Source organism: Rhinolophus hipposideros (genome assembly GCF_964194185.1).
Source record: "Rhinolophus hipposideros genome assembly, chromosome: 5".
Classification (NCBI taxonomy): Eukaryota; Metazoa; Chordata; class Mammalia; order Chiroptera; family Rhinolophidae; genus Rhinolophus; species Rhinolophus hipposideros.
The window spans coordinates 74,859,982-74,879,369 of NC_138051.1; the positions used below are offsets into that span (position 1 = coordinate 74,859,982).

Sequence of the window (19,388 nt, forward strand, 5' to 3'; positions counted from 1 at the left end):
TTTGTGTAGTATGGATAGAAAAAGCATGAGCACAAATGAAACAAATGGGGCAAAATGTTACATAATGGGTTGTTCTGAAAAATGGATATATGAATGTTTTTTAAACTATTCTTAGTTTTTCTGAAGATTTAAAATTATTTCCAAATTAAAGGTTTTTAAAAATTGTAAGATTACTCTTAAATTAAAAATACCCTTGATGTGGAAAGATTTTTCCCCCCTTCTTCCACCGCCCCCCACTCTGGTTCAAGCCGTTGTTTCTCAGTCTAGTTGTGTAGGACACAGCTCCCTGGCCCATGCTGGTGTTTTGAGCCTTGCGCTCCCCCGGCTGAGATAGTCAGTCACCAGTCCTCGGTCCGCCGCTCACAGCAGCTCACAGCAGCTCTGGCCGGCTGCTGGCCACTCACTCTGGCCACTGGCAACTCCTGACAGCATATGGTGGCTCACGGCAGTGCACAGCAGCCCACGGCCACTCACGCTGGCCACTCCTGACAGCCTGACAGCACACGGTAGCCCACGGCAGCACACAGCAGCCTACGGCTACTCATGCTGGCCACTGGCAGCACACAGCAGCCCACCGCAGCACAGCAGCCCACCGCAGCACAGCAGCCCATGCTGACCTCTGACTGCTCACAGCAGCCCAGCTCCAGGGAGAGCTGTTGTTCACAATCTTAGCTGTAGAGGGCGCAGCTCACTGGCCCATGTGGGAATCAAACCGGACACCTTGGCGTTAGGAGCTCAGCGCTCCAACCACCTGAGCCACTGGGCCGTCCCTGGAAAGGTTTTTTTAATCTCCTTATATTTACTACTTTTTTTTCCCCATAGACTTTTTAAAATAACAAAGTCTTATCTTGGAAAATTGAGTAAGGAGTAAATAGTTTTTATTCATGTTCTTTATTCCAAATAGCAAGTGAGAAGCACCCTCTGTCGGATGGCTCCAACTGTATTACATAGTTACGCACAGTAGCATCTATGACATTTTTTCTTGCGACTCTTCCTTATCAGTTTCCAAATAAAATCCATTTTGTGTCACTTTATTATTCCTCCTGTTTTATCTCTGAGGTCATTGATTTTGCTGGCTTTCATTTATCTGATGATTTAGTTTTACGTATTATCTACAGGATTTTATAATTAAATATCGGTAAAAGTTAACCCACTTACTAAATTTATGCTGAAGTACAGTTGGCCCTCTGTATCCACAGAATCTGCATCCATGGTTTCAACCAACTGTAGAAAACATGCGAAATGTTATGTTGTTGCTGATGTGTACTTTGTAGTTATTTCTATAATGGTTACAACTGTAATGGATATGTACAGGCTTTTATTTCTTGTCATTATTCCCCAAACAACACAGTATAACAATTATTTACATAGCATTACAAGTGTGCTGGGCTCCTCCAGATTAAATCCCTTGACATTTATTTGACTAATGTCCATCTGTCATTTCACCTGGCACTTTGATGTCCCCATCTTTTAACTTTGGACATTTTTGCTTGCCTGTATATTTCCTATAATAGCAGTAGCATTCATGTGATACAGATAAATACTTTTTTTCTGCTCTTCTACAAGGATTTGTTACGCAAATATTAGGTGCCAGTGTTGTGCTGCATTCTGTAAGACATGTAAAAAAGAAGTAGAAAGAAGTAGAAAATTTAATTCTGTATAGTTTACAGTCAATCTGGGATAAGACATTTAAACGAAAACAATTTTCTATAACTCAGGTGGTGATGCAGAGGAAACTTTGAAGTAGCACATAGAGCCTGTGCGCACCGAGCTGTAGGTTTCTAGGCAAGGGGAGAGTTGTTCTGAGCTGGAATTAATCTTTCTTGAGGGAAGTGGTCCTAGAATTAGACTTTGAACAATGTCTAGTTTTTGGATTGATAAGATGAGATGTCCCGTACATGCCAAGAATTAGGGTTGAGGAGATTTAGGGAAAGGAAAATGAGAATGTTTTGTTAGAGTGTTAAACTTGTTGAACTGGACTAGATAGTGAGAAAAAGATGATACCATTTGATAAAGGGCTTAAGAACCTACTGAATAGAGCATTTGGTGCTGAATTTGAAAAGCAGCAGATTCTCAACTGGTTAACCGACACATCAGAACGGTGGTGTTTCAGAAAGATGAATCCTACAAGACTGTGCAAGATGAGTTTAGAGTACAGAGAAATGAGAGGAAGGGGAAACCAGTTGGGAGCCTATTGCTAATTTAGATTTGAGTTGATGATGGCAATAAAATGGAGAAAGGAAAATGTGAGAATAAAGAAATAGTTGCAGGAGGCTGGGGAAGATGAGGTAGGCAGTGACAATTGGGTCTGGAGAGAAGTGATCAGAGCCACAGAGCACTTTCCATGGAGAGGTAGAGGGTTGAGAGGTATGAGGCAGTGGGGACAGCTGGGGGTTACATATCACCTGTTCAGGAAAGGCTGGGTCAAAGGAAGAGTTTCCTTCTGCCCACCTCTTCAGGATAGGGGAAACTTCTAAGTAGTGGAAACAGAAGAAAACCAGTAGTGAGAAAAATAATCTTCTACTTTAAGAGTTTTCAAAGAATTCTTCCACCTCTAGGTCAATGTTCTAACAGTTTCTATTTCACATTGTTTAATGGCTGCCGTGCTTATTTTTACTTCAGATCCAGAAACAGCAAGGCCTAGCAGTTCCAAAATCACCACCACGCTGGGTCTGGTCGTCCATGCTGCAGGTATGCAGGAACCCCTTTCTTTTCTGTGTGCATCACAGGGACCACCCACATGAACCGTACTTGGGCTGGCCTCCAGGGAAAGGGCTGCTTCAGTAAGTCCTCCAACACAAGCACAAGCCCTCGTGTACTGAGTGTGAGGGGTTTACAAGCTCAGAATGGTTTTAATGGTTTTTTAAAGGTTGGAAAAAAAAATATTTCATGGCACATGAAAATTACATAAAATTCAAATTTCAGTGTCCATAGGTAAAATTTTATTGGAACATGGCCATACCCACTTGTTTACATATTATTTGTGACTGCTTTCACACAGTGATGGAGTTGAGTAGTTGCAAGAAACCAAGTGGCCTGCAAAGCCTAAAATATTTTCTATCTGGCCCTTTAGGAAAAGTTTGCTGATCTCTGTTCAACAATCTCATTTGGAAAAGAGCCACAGCACTTTTGTACTGAACAGCCCTGCTGCCCAGTCTATACCCAAAGTGTCAGTTTAGGCAGCGGGGGGTGCCGAAGTCTCCGCGTTATGACTGGGCATGCCTTAGAGTCACAGCCCAAAGCCAATGCTAGTTGTAGGATTCTGTCAGTGACGAACAAAGACTGTGAAAGGTAGCACACTATTATCTGGACCTTTCTAGTATGACATCCTTTTCTAACAAAGAATTCATCCATTCAGCCAACTTTTACCCATTACGTGTAAGTCATCTATGCAGAGTTCTAGTGTCTTTATTTTGTTTTTTTCATATGCAAGATACAGAGATACTTCCTTTGAAATTCTTTGCTATTTCTGTCATTACAGTTTGATTAATCAGTGGTTTTTTGAGCTTCATACTTTTTCCAATAACAACAGTAATAACTGACATATTAAATATTCTGGACCAGGTGCTAAGCTCTTTTTTACATGTTGTCTCATTTAACCCTCATGAAAACCCTAAGAATATAGTATATTTTATTGAACCCATTTTAGAGATGAGAAGGCTAAGGTTCACAAAGGTTAAGTAACCTTCCCAGAGTCAAATATAGCTCTACTTGACTCTAAAGCTCACACATTCAACTACTACACTATTATAGTCATCGTTATTTATAGTGTTTTGTGTTTCGCTTTTTTCAAATTTAGCTGACGGTGTTGCATTGGGAGCGGCAGCTTCTACTTCACAGACTAGTGTCCAGTTAATTGTGTTTGTGGCAATAATGCTACATAAGGTAAACAAAATTTTGGTGTAAAATTTAATATTGAATGTATTCATAATTAAAATTTCTCTTTAGTCATTAATGTTTTTCTGCAATGGGAAAATGTTTTTTAGTTATTTTTATAATTCCTATTCATTTTAGAGAATTTAGTAAGTTGGTTTCATAGCTGGGCTTTTTTGCTATAATTTTCTTCAATTTTTCCTAGAAGGGTTTTTTTTTTTTTAACGGTCATTTACACAAACTTAAATTCTCTACAGATGTCTATGTTTCATAGTAACTTTTGTTTATGAATATTTTTCTTATTCTCTTTTCTTGACTATTTCTCTTTTCCTACTATCCAAGAAACACACACATACACACACACACACACACACACAATAGGATATTTTCTTAGCTTAGAACATTCATTCATAAAAGGCTGAGTCAGTTTTGGTACTATGCTTGTTTTTTTGTATGAAAATTCAGTCAAATGATATGTACTTTTTTTTTTTAATTTTATTGGGGAACAGTGTATTTCTCCAGGGTCCATCAGCTCCGAGTCATTGTCCTTCAATCTAGTTGTGGAGGGCGCAGCTCAGCTCCAAGTCCAGTCGCCATTTTCAATCTTAGTTGCAGGGGGCGCAGCCCACCGTCCCATGAGGGAATTGAACCGGCAGCCCTGTTCAGAGCTTGCGCTCTAACTAGCTGAGCCATCCGGCCGCCCAACATGTACTTCTTAATGTAGAAGCAATCCATACCTGTGGAGCAATAATAAGGGATAAGTTTTCTCTTCCAGGCACCAGCTGCTTTTGGGTTGGTTTCCTTCTTAATGCATGCTGGCCTAGAGCGGAACCGAATCAGAAAGCACTTACTGGTCTTTGCACTGGCAGCACCAGTTATGTCCATGGTGACATTCTTAGGATTAAGTAAGGTAAGTCTAACTCATTCCTTGCTTACCTAGACAAGTGTCTGATTCTTTTGTGATCTACTAGAATTTATAGTCGCTTACTACATCAATTTTTCAATTATTCCCACAAACTGAAGGTAAAATTAGGAGTAAAAACCTATACAAGGTAAATGTCTTAATTCCAAATCAATCCTTTCATAAATCTAGAGCATTTCCTTACTCATTTAATTTGAAGACTTCTTCCCATTAATTCCAAAAATATTTGCACAAATATTTGGTCTTTAAAATAATATAACTTAAACGTAACCAGACATGCTAACTTTTTTTGACAGACACATAATAAGTCATAACAATACATATTTAATGTTTAAGTAGGCACATGAAGCATGAGTGACAAGCATGCAGCAGCTCTGAGAAGAGTAGGGGATGAGCGGAGATGTCTATATTCAGCTAAGATTCAGATTCTTCTACTCCCAGCTCCCATATCACCAAATATTAAATGCCCAATTCCTTGGAATCTAGAAAAACAAAATGAATGAACAAACAAAAGAAAAGCAGTTTCATAGAATCAGAAATCAAACTGATGGTTGCTCGAGGGGAGAGGGTGGGCGGGGAGGATGGGTGAGGGAGGATATAGTCAGTAATGTGATAATTTTGCAGGTGACAGTTACTACACTTAGTAAGGTGATCACATTGTAAGGTATATAAATGTCAAATCACTATATTGTACACTCAAAACTAATATTGTATACCAACTATACTTAAATAAAAATAAATATTCAGTTCTTTATCATTGTACTGAACATAACTTCAGACCTGCAGTGGCATCAATCATTTGTCAGCTCAGAGACCCTGCTGTTCTAAAAGGACCTTTTATACCTTATAATTCTGTCTACTAGGGCTACAGTTCTTAGCAGCAACCCTCCCCGTTTTACTTAAATGTCAACTAGCAGGCAACAGGAAGAAAATTAGAACTAAACTGACTCAGGGCTAGTTCAAGGGAACTGCTTTCCCCCATATTCTCTCTGAAGGTAACTGATTCTTCTGAGTGTTGTCCAGTTCATATTTGATGTAGTAAAACTTGTATTAAAAGGAACATATGAGAAATGAGATGGTTAAAGAATGGTTAAATTCCTGTTAATCAAGAGTTTGTTGATCTGGATTGCTAACAAATGAGGTCCTATAAAATCTCTTTCTGTTCACCTGAAGAGCCTTATCTTCTTTCAGTGAGCAATGTATATATTTTAGAAAATTTTGTTGGGGAATAGCGTGTTTCTCCAGGGCCCATCAGCTTCAAGTCATTGTCCTTCAATCCAGTTGTGGAGGGCGCAGCTCAGCTTCATGTCCAGTTGCCGTTTTCAGTCTTTAGTTGCAGGAGGTGCAGCCCACCATCCCATGTGGGAATTGAACTGACAACCTAGTTGCTGAGAGCTCGTGCTCTAATCAACTGAGCCATTCTATTTATCACTTCATTAATCAGTATAAGTTTTTAGAACTTTTGAAAAGAAGGTATGATAATTCTGGGGGCATGGAATTAGATTTATGGCATGTTCTTTTCTTAAAATGGTAATTGTCTTAGTCCATAGGTCCACCTTTTTAATAGAAAATTTGTGTAATAATTAGCTCATGAAATGTTTCTAGGCTCTATGAGAACAGGTACTGCATCTTGATTACCACTGTATCTCAAGCACCTGGCTTACAGCCTGGTTTATAGGCAATGTTTGTTAAATATTAGTAGCCTAAAGGAATGAATGTGTGAAATTTAATATCTGTGTTAATAATGCTGTTGATTCCATCTTAAGAATAATACAGGCCATGGTGAACACACAATGGGATTTATAGACGATGTAATACAGAATTGTACACCTGAAATCTATGTAAATTTACTAACAATTGTCACCCCAATAAAATTAATTAAAAAAAAAAAAAAAAAGACTAATACAGGCCAAACCTGTTGAGCCAGACTGAAGTTTGCTTGAAAACACAGTTGTGAATATCAGCAATAGTCTCAAACCCTTATTTGGAAGCTTCCTATAAATAACAGAATGGCTGTGATGGCCAGTGACCCCAGTGTCCCAGATAGCCCCGGTTGTGAATAGTGAGTGTTTTTTATTTGGACTTCTTTCTGACCCTGAATTATTCTTGACTTAATTTTTCTTTTCTCTCTCTCTGAATTCACAGAGCAGTAAAGAAGCCCTTTCAGAGGTCAATGCCACTGGAGTGGCCATGCTTTTCTCTGCTGGGACATTTCTTTATGTTGCCACAGTACATGTCCTCCCTGAGGTGGGCGGAATGGGGCACAGTCACAAACCTGACCCCACTGGAGGGAGAGGCTTCAGCCGCCTGGAGGTGGCGGCCCTGGTTCTCGGTTGCCTCATCCCACTCATCCTGTCAATAGGACACCAGCATTAATGTTCAGGTTCCAGCCTCAGTCCATGGCCATTTGCCATCCAGTGAGAACAGCCCGGCACATGACAGCTGCTCATTTCCTCAGTCTCTTGTCTCATGTTGCCCATCTCCACCTGTATTCCTAGAGTCTGCAGGGAGGTGAGATGAAAACCTGGAGTAACGGAAAGCTTTTAGAGTAGAAACAACACATTGCGATTGAATATAGACATTCCGTTGTGTTGTCTTTTAAAGGGCCCTGGGCATTTTGAGTTTTGATGTTTCTCTTAACCCTATTCTCAGGGAAGGTGGAATTTGGTTTTAAGGAAAAGTAGAGAACTTCGTACTCACAATGAAATGGTAATTATGACAGTACAGTGTTGTGTAATTAAGGTAAATCTCTTTCTTAGTTTAGAGGCTCTGTCACTTTATCCATTGATTTTTAACATGGTTCTCACCGTGTAAGACTGGTGCTTTAGCATCTATGCATACGCCTTGTTAGAAGGTCATAATGCCCGCCTCTTAGATGCTAAAGATAACTGTAGTTAATTTGGGGCTAGTCAGGAAAATGATAGCAAGATACATTGAAAGTTGACTTTATACCCGAGAGAGAGAGATACCCACTGAAAAGGGGACATCTGGAGGACTTAACACCTCCTTCTGCACGTACCTCTGACCGGAGCCTGCCCATCCACCAAGTGGAGCAACAGAGCTGGACTGGTTTCTAAGGTGACTAGTTTGCGGTAGCGTTTATTTTCAAGTTTGCCTTTGCAGAACACCTGCCGCCAACACATTCTTACAGAGGAACCGAGTTCTCGTAGGTTCAGGCCTAGCTTTCCTTCAAGAACAGTCAGATCCCAAAGTATCTTTGGAAATAAAGCGGTGTTAAATTTTAAGTGAATTTGGATAGTTACATCTTTGTAATAACCTTTTTAGAAGTAAGATTACCAAAACCTATGTTTTCTTTTCTTTTTAAATACTCAGCTTAGCAGACCAGCAGTTCCTCTGACAAAGTACTTGGTGTCCCTTTGGGAGTGCTAGGTCCGTGTCACATAAGCACCTGTAGCAGTGAAGAAAGTCAAGGCGTATACACAGATGGAAAGTGTTTGCCTGTTCATGTAAAGCTTATTGAAATCATGTCTCTTGTCCCTTCATCTTTTCCTTGCTTTTCTCCTTACTTCTCCCGCCAGCCCCTCCTCCCTACCATTTGCAGCTTACTGCTGGTGGCAGTGTTAATATTTGTGAGTTGAGTTCTCATCAAGACAACCACTTGTTGAACTTGGATGATGAAGAGAGTGTTGTCTCTCTTCTTTATTCCCTTCAGAGAAGTTACCTTTTTGTCAGATGCAGCTTTAAGCCCTTACAATATCACTTCCTCATATGGGAGATGACACAATCACTAATAGTCTGGTAACTTAAACAACTGAGATAGTAAAAGTCTTTAACCAACTAGGATGATTTTTCTGTATTTGCCAAAATCCCTGTAAATCTTTTGTTATCAAATAAGTATATAATATTGTGTTGTTAATTTATTTTTGATTTTCTGTATCATTTCAAAAACATGTTACATAAAGAGGGAACCAAGACTTCTTCAGAGCAGTGGATTTAGGAGTTTGTAAAATGTTTTGTATGATGCATATGCCAGATGCCAGTGATTTCTTTATTTCGTTCCTAGATTTGTCACTGGGTCAGCAGCTGTGGACGTAGAACTTGCAAGCCCTCTGCTGGCTATAGACCAAAATAGCATAAATAGGATTTGCTTTTGTATACTGGCTGGCAACCATTGCGTACAATATTAAAACCAACAGAAGGTAGAGTATGGAAAGTCCTGTGACTTTCCTGATAACAGCTCTGACTTAGGAGAGTCAGAGGGTTCACCTGTCATTCAAAATGACATGGTTGCATAGATTGTCCCTGGAAATTAACTTCGTTAAGTGAATACCACATTTTAGTGTCTGGTTTGGTTTGGATAGTAGCACTTTCTGTCATATTGTGTGCAACGATGAGAGATTTGTTCTGCTGGCCAAAGCCTCTTTCAGCAGTGCCTTGACATCACGCTTAAAAGTTTGGCTAGAATTTCTTGCTGGGTATGGCCTTGAACTCTGGCAAGGATTGACCCTTGTTAACTTCCAAATTTGCCTTCCCCTCTGGACCTCACAGTAACAGGCAAACCTTTCAGGGCCTATCAACTCTCAGAAGCTGTGGGCTTTCCCAGATTTTAAAGCTGCTGCCTCAGGAACTACTCACTTCTCTCCTGGTCAGCAGGCAGAAATAGCCATACTAACCTTATAGGGCTCAAATGCATCTTCAGGTGGCAGGGGACCAAGCAGCACGGCAGAGGCCTCCTTCACTGGGGGAAGAACTTGCTCACGGTGGGCAGTGTCCCAGGAGAGACCACATCGATGGTCACCTATTGGCACATTTCACTTCCATTTCCTCTTGTTAAAACTGCCTCCGTAGCTGTGGATGCCTTAATGCTCTCACACATTTGAACACATTGGCAATATTGAAGTCGCTGCCATTATTACAAGTGGAATAACTGGCGACCAAAGAGATGCAATTAATAGTAAAAAGTATGGTCCTTCTTCCTCATGACCAAAGTTAATCTTGACTGTAATTTGACTCCCTTTCCTTGGTAGGGATATACTTTCTTCAGATCCCGAGTATTCTCATAAATGGCAAATTGAGTTGAAAAATATTACTGATCCATTCCCTTCACTTGTTCTCCAGGGAATCACTTATCCATCCATTTCCCCGAAACAGCGATGGTCCAGGACCGGCAGTTTTCCTGTGCATGCCATTGCCAAGGTCCTTCTTTTATGCAAAGGTTCTGCACCGGAGTGTAGAGAGTTGGAAATGGTACCACCTACAGAGGCTACGTGTTCTCTCTTCCTACCCCTCATCCCCATCACCTTTTTGTTTCCCTATTCAAAACAGCTGAGTTAACCCTGTTCCTGTATTTTGAATCATTAGAAAAAAAGAGAGGTGACCATTTTGAGTGGTCAGTTTTTTGTAGAAAGGAGAAAATGTAATCGTGGTTTTTACTGGCCTTCTTCTATGTGTCACTGCCTGGTTTTTCTCTTTTTCAAGAATTAGAACTAGGAAGACACACCAGCATCAGAGTGTATTAAGCCCTCAGACATATGGTAGCTGGGTACTGAACACAGGAACTATATGTCAACAGCAAAAGCACCCAAAGGATGTTCTTACCTTTGGGGCTCCTGGGCCCCTTGGGAGATCAAGAATAATGACCAGATTCCTCCAAAACTGCTACAGTGCCGGGTATTCTTCAGGGGAACCTTCTTTGCATTAGAAAATGTCTGCTCAATACAGAATGGTCCACACGACTCAAAGAACACTGTTGGGGATGCTGTGAAATTAAAACCAATGATGTGGCCCCTTTGTAGCTGAGACATCTAGATCCACCTGAGGGAAATCTGTGGCTTGTGGCAAAGGACTAGACAACCATTAGGAATTCTCTAGATGTGCTCAGCTTAACATAAAGAGATTGGCTTTGATCTTTTTTCTAATAGCATCTTCTAGCAAGTTGGAAGTCTCATGGGATAACACTGCAGTTCTCCTGGTTCAGTAGCCTGAATAGTGATTTTAAATGTCTCTTTTTCTGGATCCTTTGTAAACATGAAATCATTCCATGGACGGCTGCCTTATAATTTTGTCTCTTTCCCCTTTGTGAATGGTTAAAATTTTTTTTTGCTGTTTTCTGATTTGTTTATGATATTAAATTTTTATTAGTGCATACCTTATGTGAATGGCTCATTACTTGTCCTCTCAACAGTTTTTTTTCTGTTTGATAATGGGACTTGTCCTACATTTGAACATTCAGAGGTCATGAAAAATTTTGAAGGGCCGAGGAACGATGTGCCTGCTATGTGCACATCCTTTAGAGAACGAGGGAAGGAAAGGAGGAGGGCAGATTAAGGACTTGATACGCCATCTGCCCCAAAATATACCAATTCATTAATGGTTTTGTTTGCTTTGCCATTGTTTGTTAGCAAATATTATTTATGGAGGTAGCAATCTACTCCGAGAAAAGAGAAGCAGGCAACAAATCCCAGTCACGGGTTCATTTCAAAGGGCAGAGCTACTTGCTAGGTGAGTATAGGGAACCTGTGGACAGCTGACCCTGGTCATACAGATTTATGTGTAAATGCGGTTTGTAAATTTGGTAAATGGTTTCTCCCTCTGTGGACTTTAGTACTGGAGCTCATTTTTAACTTATCTACAGATAAACATTACATACAACAATGTATCACTTAAATACGTAGTTTGTATGTTTAGTCATTAGATTTCATTATTTATTACTGGTCAACTTTGTGCTGATTTTTTTTTTTAAATGTATCACATGTGTTACAGCAAGTCACAAAGATTGTTTCCAGAGTGTTACATATGTTCAGAACACCTCTCCTCATCATGACAAAAACAGACAAAAGGGATGTGTATTTACAATTCCTGCCATCTCTTCCAGGAGCCTTCAGGTCATGTGCCTGCTCCCTCCTTGCCTTGAGCAGTGGCCCTGGAAATCTTACGAAGCTGCCTTGAGATCAAAATACAAAGGATGCCAAAAAAATGTATACACATTTTAAGAAAGGGAAAAATCTATTAAAATTACACTGATGGTAACCACTTTGAACACCTCTTATAATTGCAAAAGTCAAACGTGACTTGTATTCCTTTTTCGTTATCCATATACAATATGTGGGTTTAGCCCAAATAGCCAGCAATCCTTATTCTGTTTAGTTTTGTTTCTAATTCTGCTAAGCTAGACCTGCGTCCTAGTGTGGTTTCTATAACATAAGATACAAGCAACCTTGTGCCTTGTCCCTGTGTCTAGAACGCCCTCCCCTAGCTCCCTCCCCTTCTTCTGGTCTTGATCCAAAGTTTCCTTCCATTAGGCCATCAGTGACTGCCCTTTTTAAAATTGTAATCCGCCGCACCCACACCCCAAAGCTCCTCACCCTGTTCTAGTTCTTTTTCTGTAGCACTGATCACCTTTTAATCTGCTTCATAATATAGCATGTCTTTACTTTGTCCCTCTTCCCCGCTAAGATATAAACTCCAGGAAGCTAGGTTTTCAGTAAATATATTGTTAAATGAATCGGTCTGCCCTGAGGGGACACTTTCTTCCTAATCTATGCTGCACCCTCCGCCACGCCACCCCACCCCCTTGCCCGCTACCAGCTGCTGCCCTGATTCCTGGCAGAACCAGCTGCTGGCCTTCTGTGTAGCTCGGCCTTTGTCTCACACTGGGGTGAGGCTGCGTGGGAGGTAGGCTCGGAGTCAGAGAAGACATGGCACTATATACAGGTGGGAAATGAACTGGGTTCAGGTTACTAATCCAGTGCTAAGGAACTTTAGTGAGGTACTGTGTGACTGATGTAGGGATCTGAAAAGCTGGATCCCATTTCTGGCTCAGATTTCTGTTGCAGTGTTAGTCACAGCCCAGTTTAAAAAAATATTGGACAGGAATGTGAGTAAAAGCATGAGTCTCACTCTGGTTGCCTCATTTATAGAGGGATCCTGACAAATTCAAGAGTTACCAGAGGAGGGAGCCCAGTGGAGGGGATGGAAAGAACTACTGTTTACCTATATCTGGAAGGCTCCTGGGGGCTGAATTTGATAACCATCGGCAGCTATATCGGCAGCTATATTCTCCAGAGGGTAGAATGGGAAGGAAGCTGAGTCCTGCCTCTCCTCCACTTATTCAGTGAATTGAGCCGGTCCTATGGACCAGGCCCAGGCACTCTTAAGGTGCTGAGTGTACAAAAGGGAGGAAGGGTCAGTGCCAGTCCTTAAAGACTGTGGTTCAGTGAGGGAGTCAAACAGGAAGACACAATTGCTGATAGTGAGGTAAGTACTGAGAGACGAGGGGTGCTCGGAGATCATGGGGGCAAGGAACCCACAGTGGGGGCTTCAGGGAGAATGTCAAGGGGGAGATGAGACCTGAGCGGAATGGGTTAGTGACGGTGGGAAAGGTGGTCTGATCAGGAAAACCTACGTGGGCCAAGGCCTGCTGGCACACAAGAATGTGGAGTCTGCATAGAAATGCCACGGGCTGAGGAGAGGGGAGGCAAGAGGTGGTGTGCCAGACACGTCTCTAGATGGCTTCTGAGCTTCCAGATTTAAGTCTACAGATACTTGGGCCTGGCAAGGGTCTTTGCCATTCCTGCCTCAACTCCAACTGGGACTCCTTCCCAGGTGCAGTCTTGGAGGCCTGAATTCCTGTCACCGCACAGATGACTCATGAATATGGTAGTCCGAAGTTTCCAGATCCTTGCACTCCAGTCAGTGGCTCTTGGTGACTTTCCCCCTCCCTCATCTCTGCTTGTCTCCTGCATTTCGTGGCTGGGGCCCAAGGACTCCCCTTGCTCCACTGCTGAATACCTGTGTTAACAGTTGTGTACAGAGGACCTGGCCTGGCCTGGGTGGGGTGCCCAGTCTTCCTTCTGTCCCAACACTCCTGTACTCTGCTCTCCTTTACTTAAGGGGACGTGTCCTGGCAGAGGAAGTGTCCCTCCCACATATTATCACTGTCTTACCAAAGCCTCCATCCTCCACCTCTTATTTCCTTCCAACCCTCCAGCCCCTTTGTGACTTGGGTCTTCCCTGGGCTGAGGGCAGGGGGTCGGGGTGGGAGGGCTGCAGGAATGTGAGTAAAACCCGTTGTTCTCTTCTGTCCCTGCTTCCAGCCTGCCTGGTACTATGACAAACCAGAAAAGAACATGCTATTCAACCTGGAAAATATATTCCAAGAATATTGTGATGCTGAGAGTTGGAAGGGCCTTTTTTGGTATATGAAGCCACAAGGCTTTCAAAGTACCTTGCCTACGGTCTTTCCATTGAGTAAAGATGCAGCTGACACTAGTTAGCTCCTCCCACTCCAGCCAAGCCCGTCACCTGGTCCTATAACTCTGTTCTAGATGGAAAACCAGGACGCTGGCCCTCCCTCAGACCTTCTGGGAGAGTGTGAAATTGTAACAATAAATGGCTTTGGGCATACGGATCAGACTGAATACGTGCCCCATCCAATGAAATATTATACTTGCTCTTACAAGCCAAATTAATGTGCACATTTTAATCCACACATTACGTACGAGGGGGAGCACTGAATACCTTAAGTGTTTCCGAGCAGGGAGCAGCCCTGGACGCCAAGAGCCCATGTGAGTGCTGTGAAATGTCTGGCGAGGCAATGTGGTCCTTGGGCGACCTCCAGAAATACTTCCACGTGGGCAACCTCGGGTGTGAGCAGTTGTTGGGCAGAGAGAGGGCAGAAGCCTGGCAAGAGGCTGACCCTGATGATGAGAAAGAAGTGCCTAGTGGAAGGGACTCCTCTCAGAACATCTGGAATGGGGGACTGCCCGGGGTAGGGCAGCTGGCCTGTGACCACACATGCTCTCCTTTGCTCCCCCACCCTCTTAGTCCTTTGGCCTACTGGCTTCAAACTTGCATGTGGTGTCCTCTACCCCACCTCCCTCCCTCTCGGGTTCAATACAATTCAAAAAGAAATGTGTTTTGATCCGCAGAAAGGAAGGCGTGGCATCGGAAGACGCTTGACTAAAGAAGAGTCATTTGAGCTGAATCTTGAAGTAGGGTTTTGGGAAGATGAGAAGAAAAGCATTCTAGACTGAGGGAACAGCGAGTGACAAAATGATGTGAAAGAGCATGGTGGCTTCTCAGAATATTAGGAGCAGAGGGTGGGGGAAGTGACGTGGGGTGAACCTGGGCAATAGGGCAGGACCAGATTGTGGAGGATGTTAACAGTCGACGCTCAGGAGACCCAACCACAGGTTTTAAACAGGAGGCTCACACGATCAGCTCTGGGCTTTGAAAAGGTCACATGAATGCTGGTGGGAGTGGGGAATCCTTGGGGGCCTTGCTGCAAAGGGGAGGGTCATTTGAAAAGGCTATTGCATAGTCCAAGTGGAAAACGGAGACTATACGAGGCAACTTGGGAGGCCAGAGAAGTCGTGATTGTCCTCAGTTCACACTTCTAATGGCAGAGCTGGACTTAAACCCATCTTAACACGAAAAGCAGGTGACAAGTCTGCCATCTAAAGATTCTCAGATTCTGTTTTATAGATGAGGGAAAGCTGAGGGCCTGAGAGGGCAGTCTCCATTTGGTTGGCAAACTGAAACAAGAAACTGCAGCATCTGAACAGGGGCCGAGTGGGGAAAAAAAGAATTCCATAAGCATTTGTTGAGCACCTGCTACATGCCCTGGGCTCTGTCCTTAAGGAGCCCATCTGAAAGGGACATAAACAACACAGAGAAAATCTCCCAACAAGGCAATAGACACGTTTTAGAACAGAAGGATGGGCAAAGTTCTACAGGATCCATGAGGACCATGTAGTTTCAGCTGCATTTCCCTGTGGAATCCAGGAGAGGAGCCTGACGGGTGGGATTAAGGTTGGAGAAGGGAAAGACTTCCCATGGAAGAGATTTGATGCTGCAGCAGGGCGTGGCTGGAGCCCGGATCTTTATGCCTCTTCTGCTTCTTGGCTCAACAGGAATATTTGTACTGGGCCCAGCCATCAGACTGTCACGGGTGCAAGGACAGCTCAGGGAGCCTAGAGCGGGAACATTCCTAGGGCCTTTACTTGGCACCTACATGGCCTGGGGCCAGGGACAGAGAGGGCTGGGAGCCGAGGAGGTGGTACTGTGGGAAGAGCCACTTCTGTCCACGTGGCTGGAAGCTTTTGAAGCCCAATCAGGATGTGACTCCAGGGAGATTCTTGTCACTGTTTCCTGTCTGAGAATGTCATCTTGCCCATTCCTGGCTGGAGTGGGTTAAATAAGACTGACTCACTCTAAAGTGTAAGATCAGAGAGCTGGATCCTAGTCAGTACTCCCATTTAACTGACATGGGCTAGTCATATAAAATGACCATGCTAATAATACCCGTTTCATGGAAGAATGGTGACTATCACATGAGTCTGCAGACTGGATAAAAGTAACATTATAAAAATATACATTCTTTTGTACAGTAAAGGAAATAAGAAAATGGAAAAAACCTATGGAATGGGAGAAAATATTTGCAAACTTATCTGATAAGGGGTTAATATAAAAAACATATAAGAAACTTATACAATGCAATAGCAAAAAAACCCCACAAATAACCTGATTAGAAAACAGGCAAAGGACCTGAATTCCTGAATTTGGAAATAAACATATTTCTAAAGACATACGAATGGCCAACAGATACACAAAAAGACGCTCAATATCAGTAATCATCAGAGAAATGCAAATCAAAACCGCAATGACAGCACTTCACACTTGTTAGGATGGCTACTATCAAAAAGACGAGAGAAGTGCTGGCAGGAATGGAGAAAAGAGAACCCTGGTGCACTGTTGGTAGGAATGTAACTTGGTACAACCATTATGGAAAACAGTATGGAGGTTCCTCAAAAATTAAAAATAGAATTATCATATGATCCAGCTATCTACTCTTGGGTACATATCTAAAGGAAATGAAATCAGTATCACAGCATTGTTCACAATAGCAAAGATACGGAAACGACATGTCTGTTGATGGATTAACAGATAAAGAAAATGTGGTGGTACACACACACAATGGAATATTATTTAACCATAAGAATGAAATCTTACCATTTGCAACAACATGGATGAACCTGGAGGACATTAAGTGAAATAAGCCAGACACAAAAACAAATACTAGATGATCTCACTTGCATGTAGGATCTAAAAAAGTCAAATTCGTAGCATCAGAGAGTAGTATGGTGGTAGCCAGGGACTGGGGGTGGGGGAGAAACAGAAAGTTGGTCAAAGGGTACCAGCATTCAGTTATAAGATGAGTAAGTTCTGGGGATCTAATGTACAGTTAATATTGTATACTTGAAATTTGCTAAGAGAGTAGATCTTACGTGTTCTCCCCACACATACCAAAAAAACTGACTGTGATGTAATGGGTGTGTTAACTGATTTGACTGTAGTAGGCATTTCCCAAAGTATACATATATTAAATCACATTGTACACCTTAAAAAATCATGTACAACCTAAATATATACAATTTTTATTTTCAATCATAATAAAGCTGGGGAGGAGGAAGAAAATTTGTGTTCATTATTAGGATTCTATCCCTACATACAGCTGAGAGGCTGGAATTTTATAGTGCAAATAGAATTGCATCTTCAGTTCTATAAGAACTTTGAACTTTAGGTGAGTTGGCAATTGAGAGAAATTACTAGAAAAAAAGGGCAAGACTGAGTAGGTAGTCTTGTACGTCACATGGCACTGCTGCAGTGTGACAGGTGCGGACTTAGGATTCTGACCAAATCAAGTAACTATATCTGATCCAGCCACTTTCATTTAACACATATTTGAGGGCCAATCATGTTTTACAAAATAACTAGCTGTGTGACCTTAGTTAGATAATCTTTTTGAACTTCATTTTTTTCATCTGGAAAACTCAAAGTAATAAGTACTTCAATGGGGCTGTTTCAAAAATTAAATGGGTAAGTTATAAATAATGTATTTAGAAATATATACATATTCAGCTCTGTGTCTGAGTAGGACTCCTAAGACCCTGAGTTTCTGTCCCTGACTGGTCTCACTTACTTTCTGATGAGATTGGGCAGCCCTGGCCTTCACTTGGCCTGGGGCACTGGATTGGCACCCAGATTGTTTTGTCTTCCACAGAAGTGTCCGCCGGGAATTTTGCACTCCCTCCAGCTGACGCAGAGAGAACAAGGCAAGCAGAAGCAGCTTCTCCCAAGGCTGACTTGTCATGATCTGGGCTGGTTAGTCAAGTGAAGCAGAAGCCACTTAAGTATCTAGTGTTCCAAACTCGTGCTGTCTGTCTCAGGGGAGTCTTTCCACCTGCCATTAGTTAAGGTCTGTTTAGATGACCTATAAATAGAGGAGATGGGCGAAGATTGGTTTTTCTTTGCCACTAAAGAAACTTCAGTGTTTCTTCCACTGAAGACACCAAATCTTTCCCGGAACCATCTGGGCTCACCCAGTCCTTCTCCTTGGGAAGGACTTCTTAAGAATGATTTTTCCAGGTATCCTGCCTTTTTCCCACCTATGGCTCACGAGCTCATGATTAGTCCTTGATCACAGTCCGCCAAAGCTGGTACGGACCTGATTGAGCAGAAAAGGAATTAATTTATTAAAAGGATATTGGTAGGGCTAGCAAACCAGGCCTGACCAGAGGTGAAGCTTCCAGGAATGCTACCCAAAACCATGCTGCAGAAGCAACCTGCTGAGGAATCTGTTGCTGCCACCAAGCACTCGATGCTGTTATTTGTGTGCAGCCAGGAGCCTGCCTACTCGTGACCGCCACCACAGCCAGTGCAAATGCTGCTTGCTGCATTGCGACCGCAACTTTGCAGCCACAGCTGACCTCAAAGCAAGTCAGATGCCTTTGGTACTACCTTCCCTTGAGAAAACCGATGCCTTGGTATGTTTTTCCTCATGGTTGTCACCTGCAATTCAAAAGTCCTGTCCCTAGTGCCCCTGAGAAGTGAACTCCTGACCACAGGCTTCTAACACAGTTTTCTACTTTCTGTCTGGGAAAAGCAGGACTTCCAGGCTGGGAAATTTCCGAGCATTACATGTGTCAAAAATAGCCACACGTGTGAAATGTCCACTTTGCACCTGGGCTGGCATCCTCTTCCTGGCCCTGTCTTAACACAGGGCTGGGCCTGACATGTCCTGCAGGGGCACATGCCTCATGAGGGACACCAGAGAGTTCAGATGGGCCCCTTTGCACCGTAAGCAACAAGGGGTGTTGCCTGGGCTTGGGAACCCAGAGCTGGTTAAGGGAAGGGAACCAGGGTGTGGAGTCCTTTGGGAGGCCCCTTCTTAACCAGTCATAAAACGTTAGACCTGGGAAGGCCTGAGGAAGCATCCAATAAGGATACAAAGTGGGATGCGTACAAGCGGGAGCCAGGCAAGCAATAAGAGGGAAGCAGGCTAAGCAAAGGATGGAGAATGACATTTTAGGCATTAAAATTTCTAATTTAAAAAAAGGCGTGCAAACTTTAAGAATCAAAGTGGTTGCCTGGAAGGGAGGACAGGGATACAGAGTTGACTAGATGAGCATGAGGGAACTTTCTGGGGTGATGGAAATGTCTGCATCTTGCTTTGGGTGGTGGTTACTCGGTGTATATATTCATCAGATAAACTTTATCAAACAAATACTTAAGATCTGTGCATTTTATGTATTGATTATACCTCATTTTTTTACTTGGGAAAGTTAATCTT

The 19,388-nt window shown here is 42.6% G+C and overlaps 1 protein-coding gene across 2 annotated transcripts in view; it reads left to right on the forward strand.

The window, feature by feature from the left end:
* The window catches only part of SLC39A9 (solute carrier family 39 member 9), a 45,332-nt gene extending 34,431 nt beyond the window's left edge, over positions 1-10,901 (forward strand). For both annotated transcript variants that reach the window (XM_081047737.1, XM_081047738.1), the window contains exons 4-7: positions 2,623-2,691; positions 3,800-3,885; positions 4,649-4,783; positions 6,941-10,901. In XM_081047737.1, the coding sequence (XP_080903863.1) occupies positions 2,623-2,691; positions 3,800-3,885; positions 4,649-4,783; positions 6,941-7,171 (521 nt within the window). In that variant the 3' untranslated portion in view covers positions 7,172-10,901. The remainder of the gene's footprint in view (positions 1-2,622; positions 2,692-3,799; positions 3,886-4,648; positions 4,784-6,940) is intronic.
* The last annotated feature ends 8,487 nt before the right edge of the window (positions 10,902-19,388 follow it).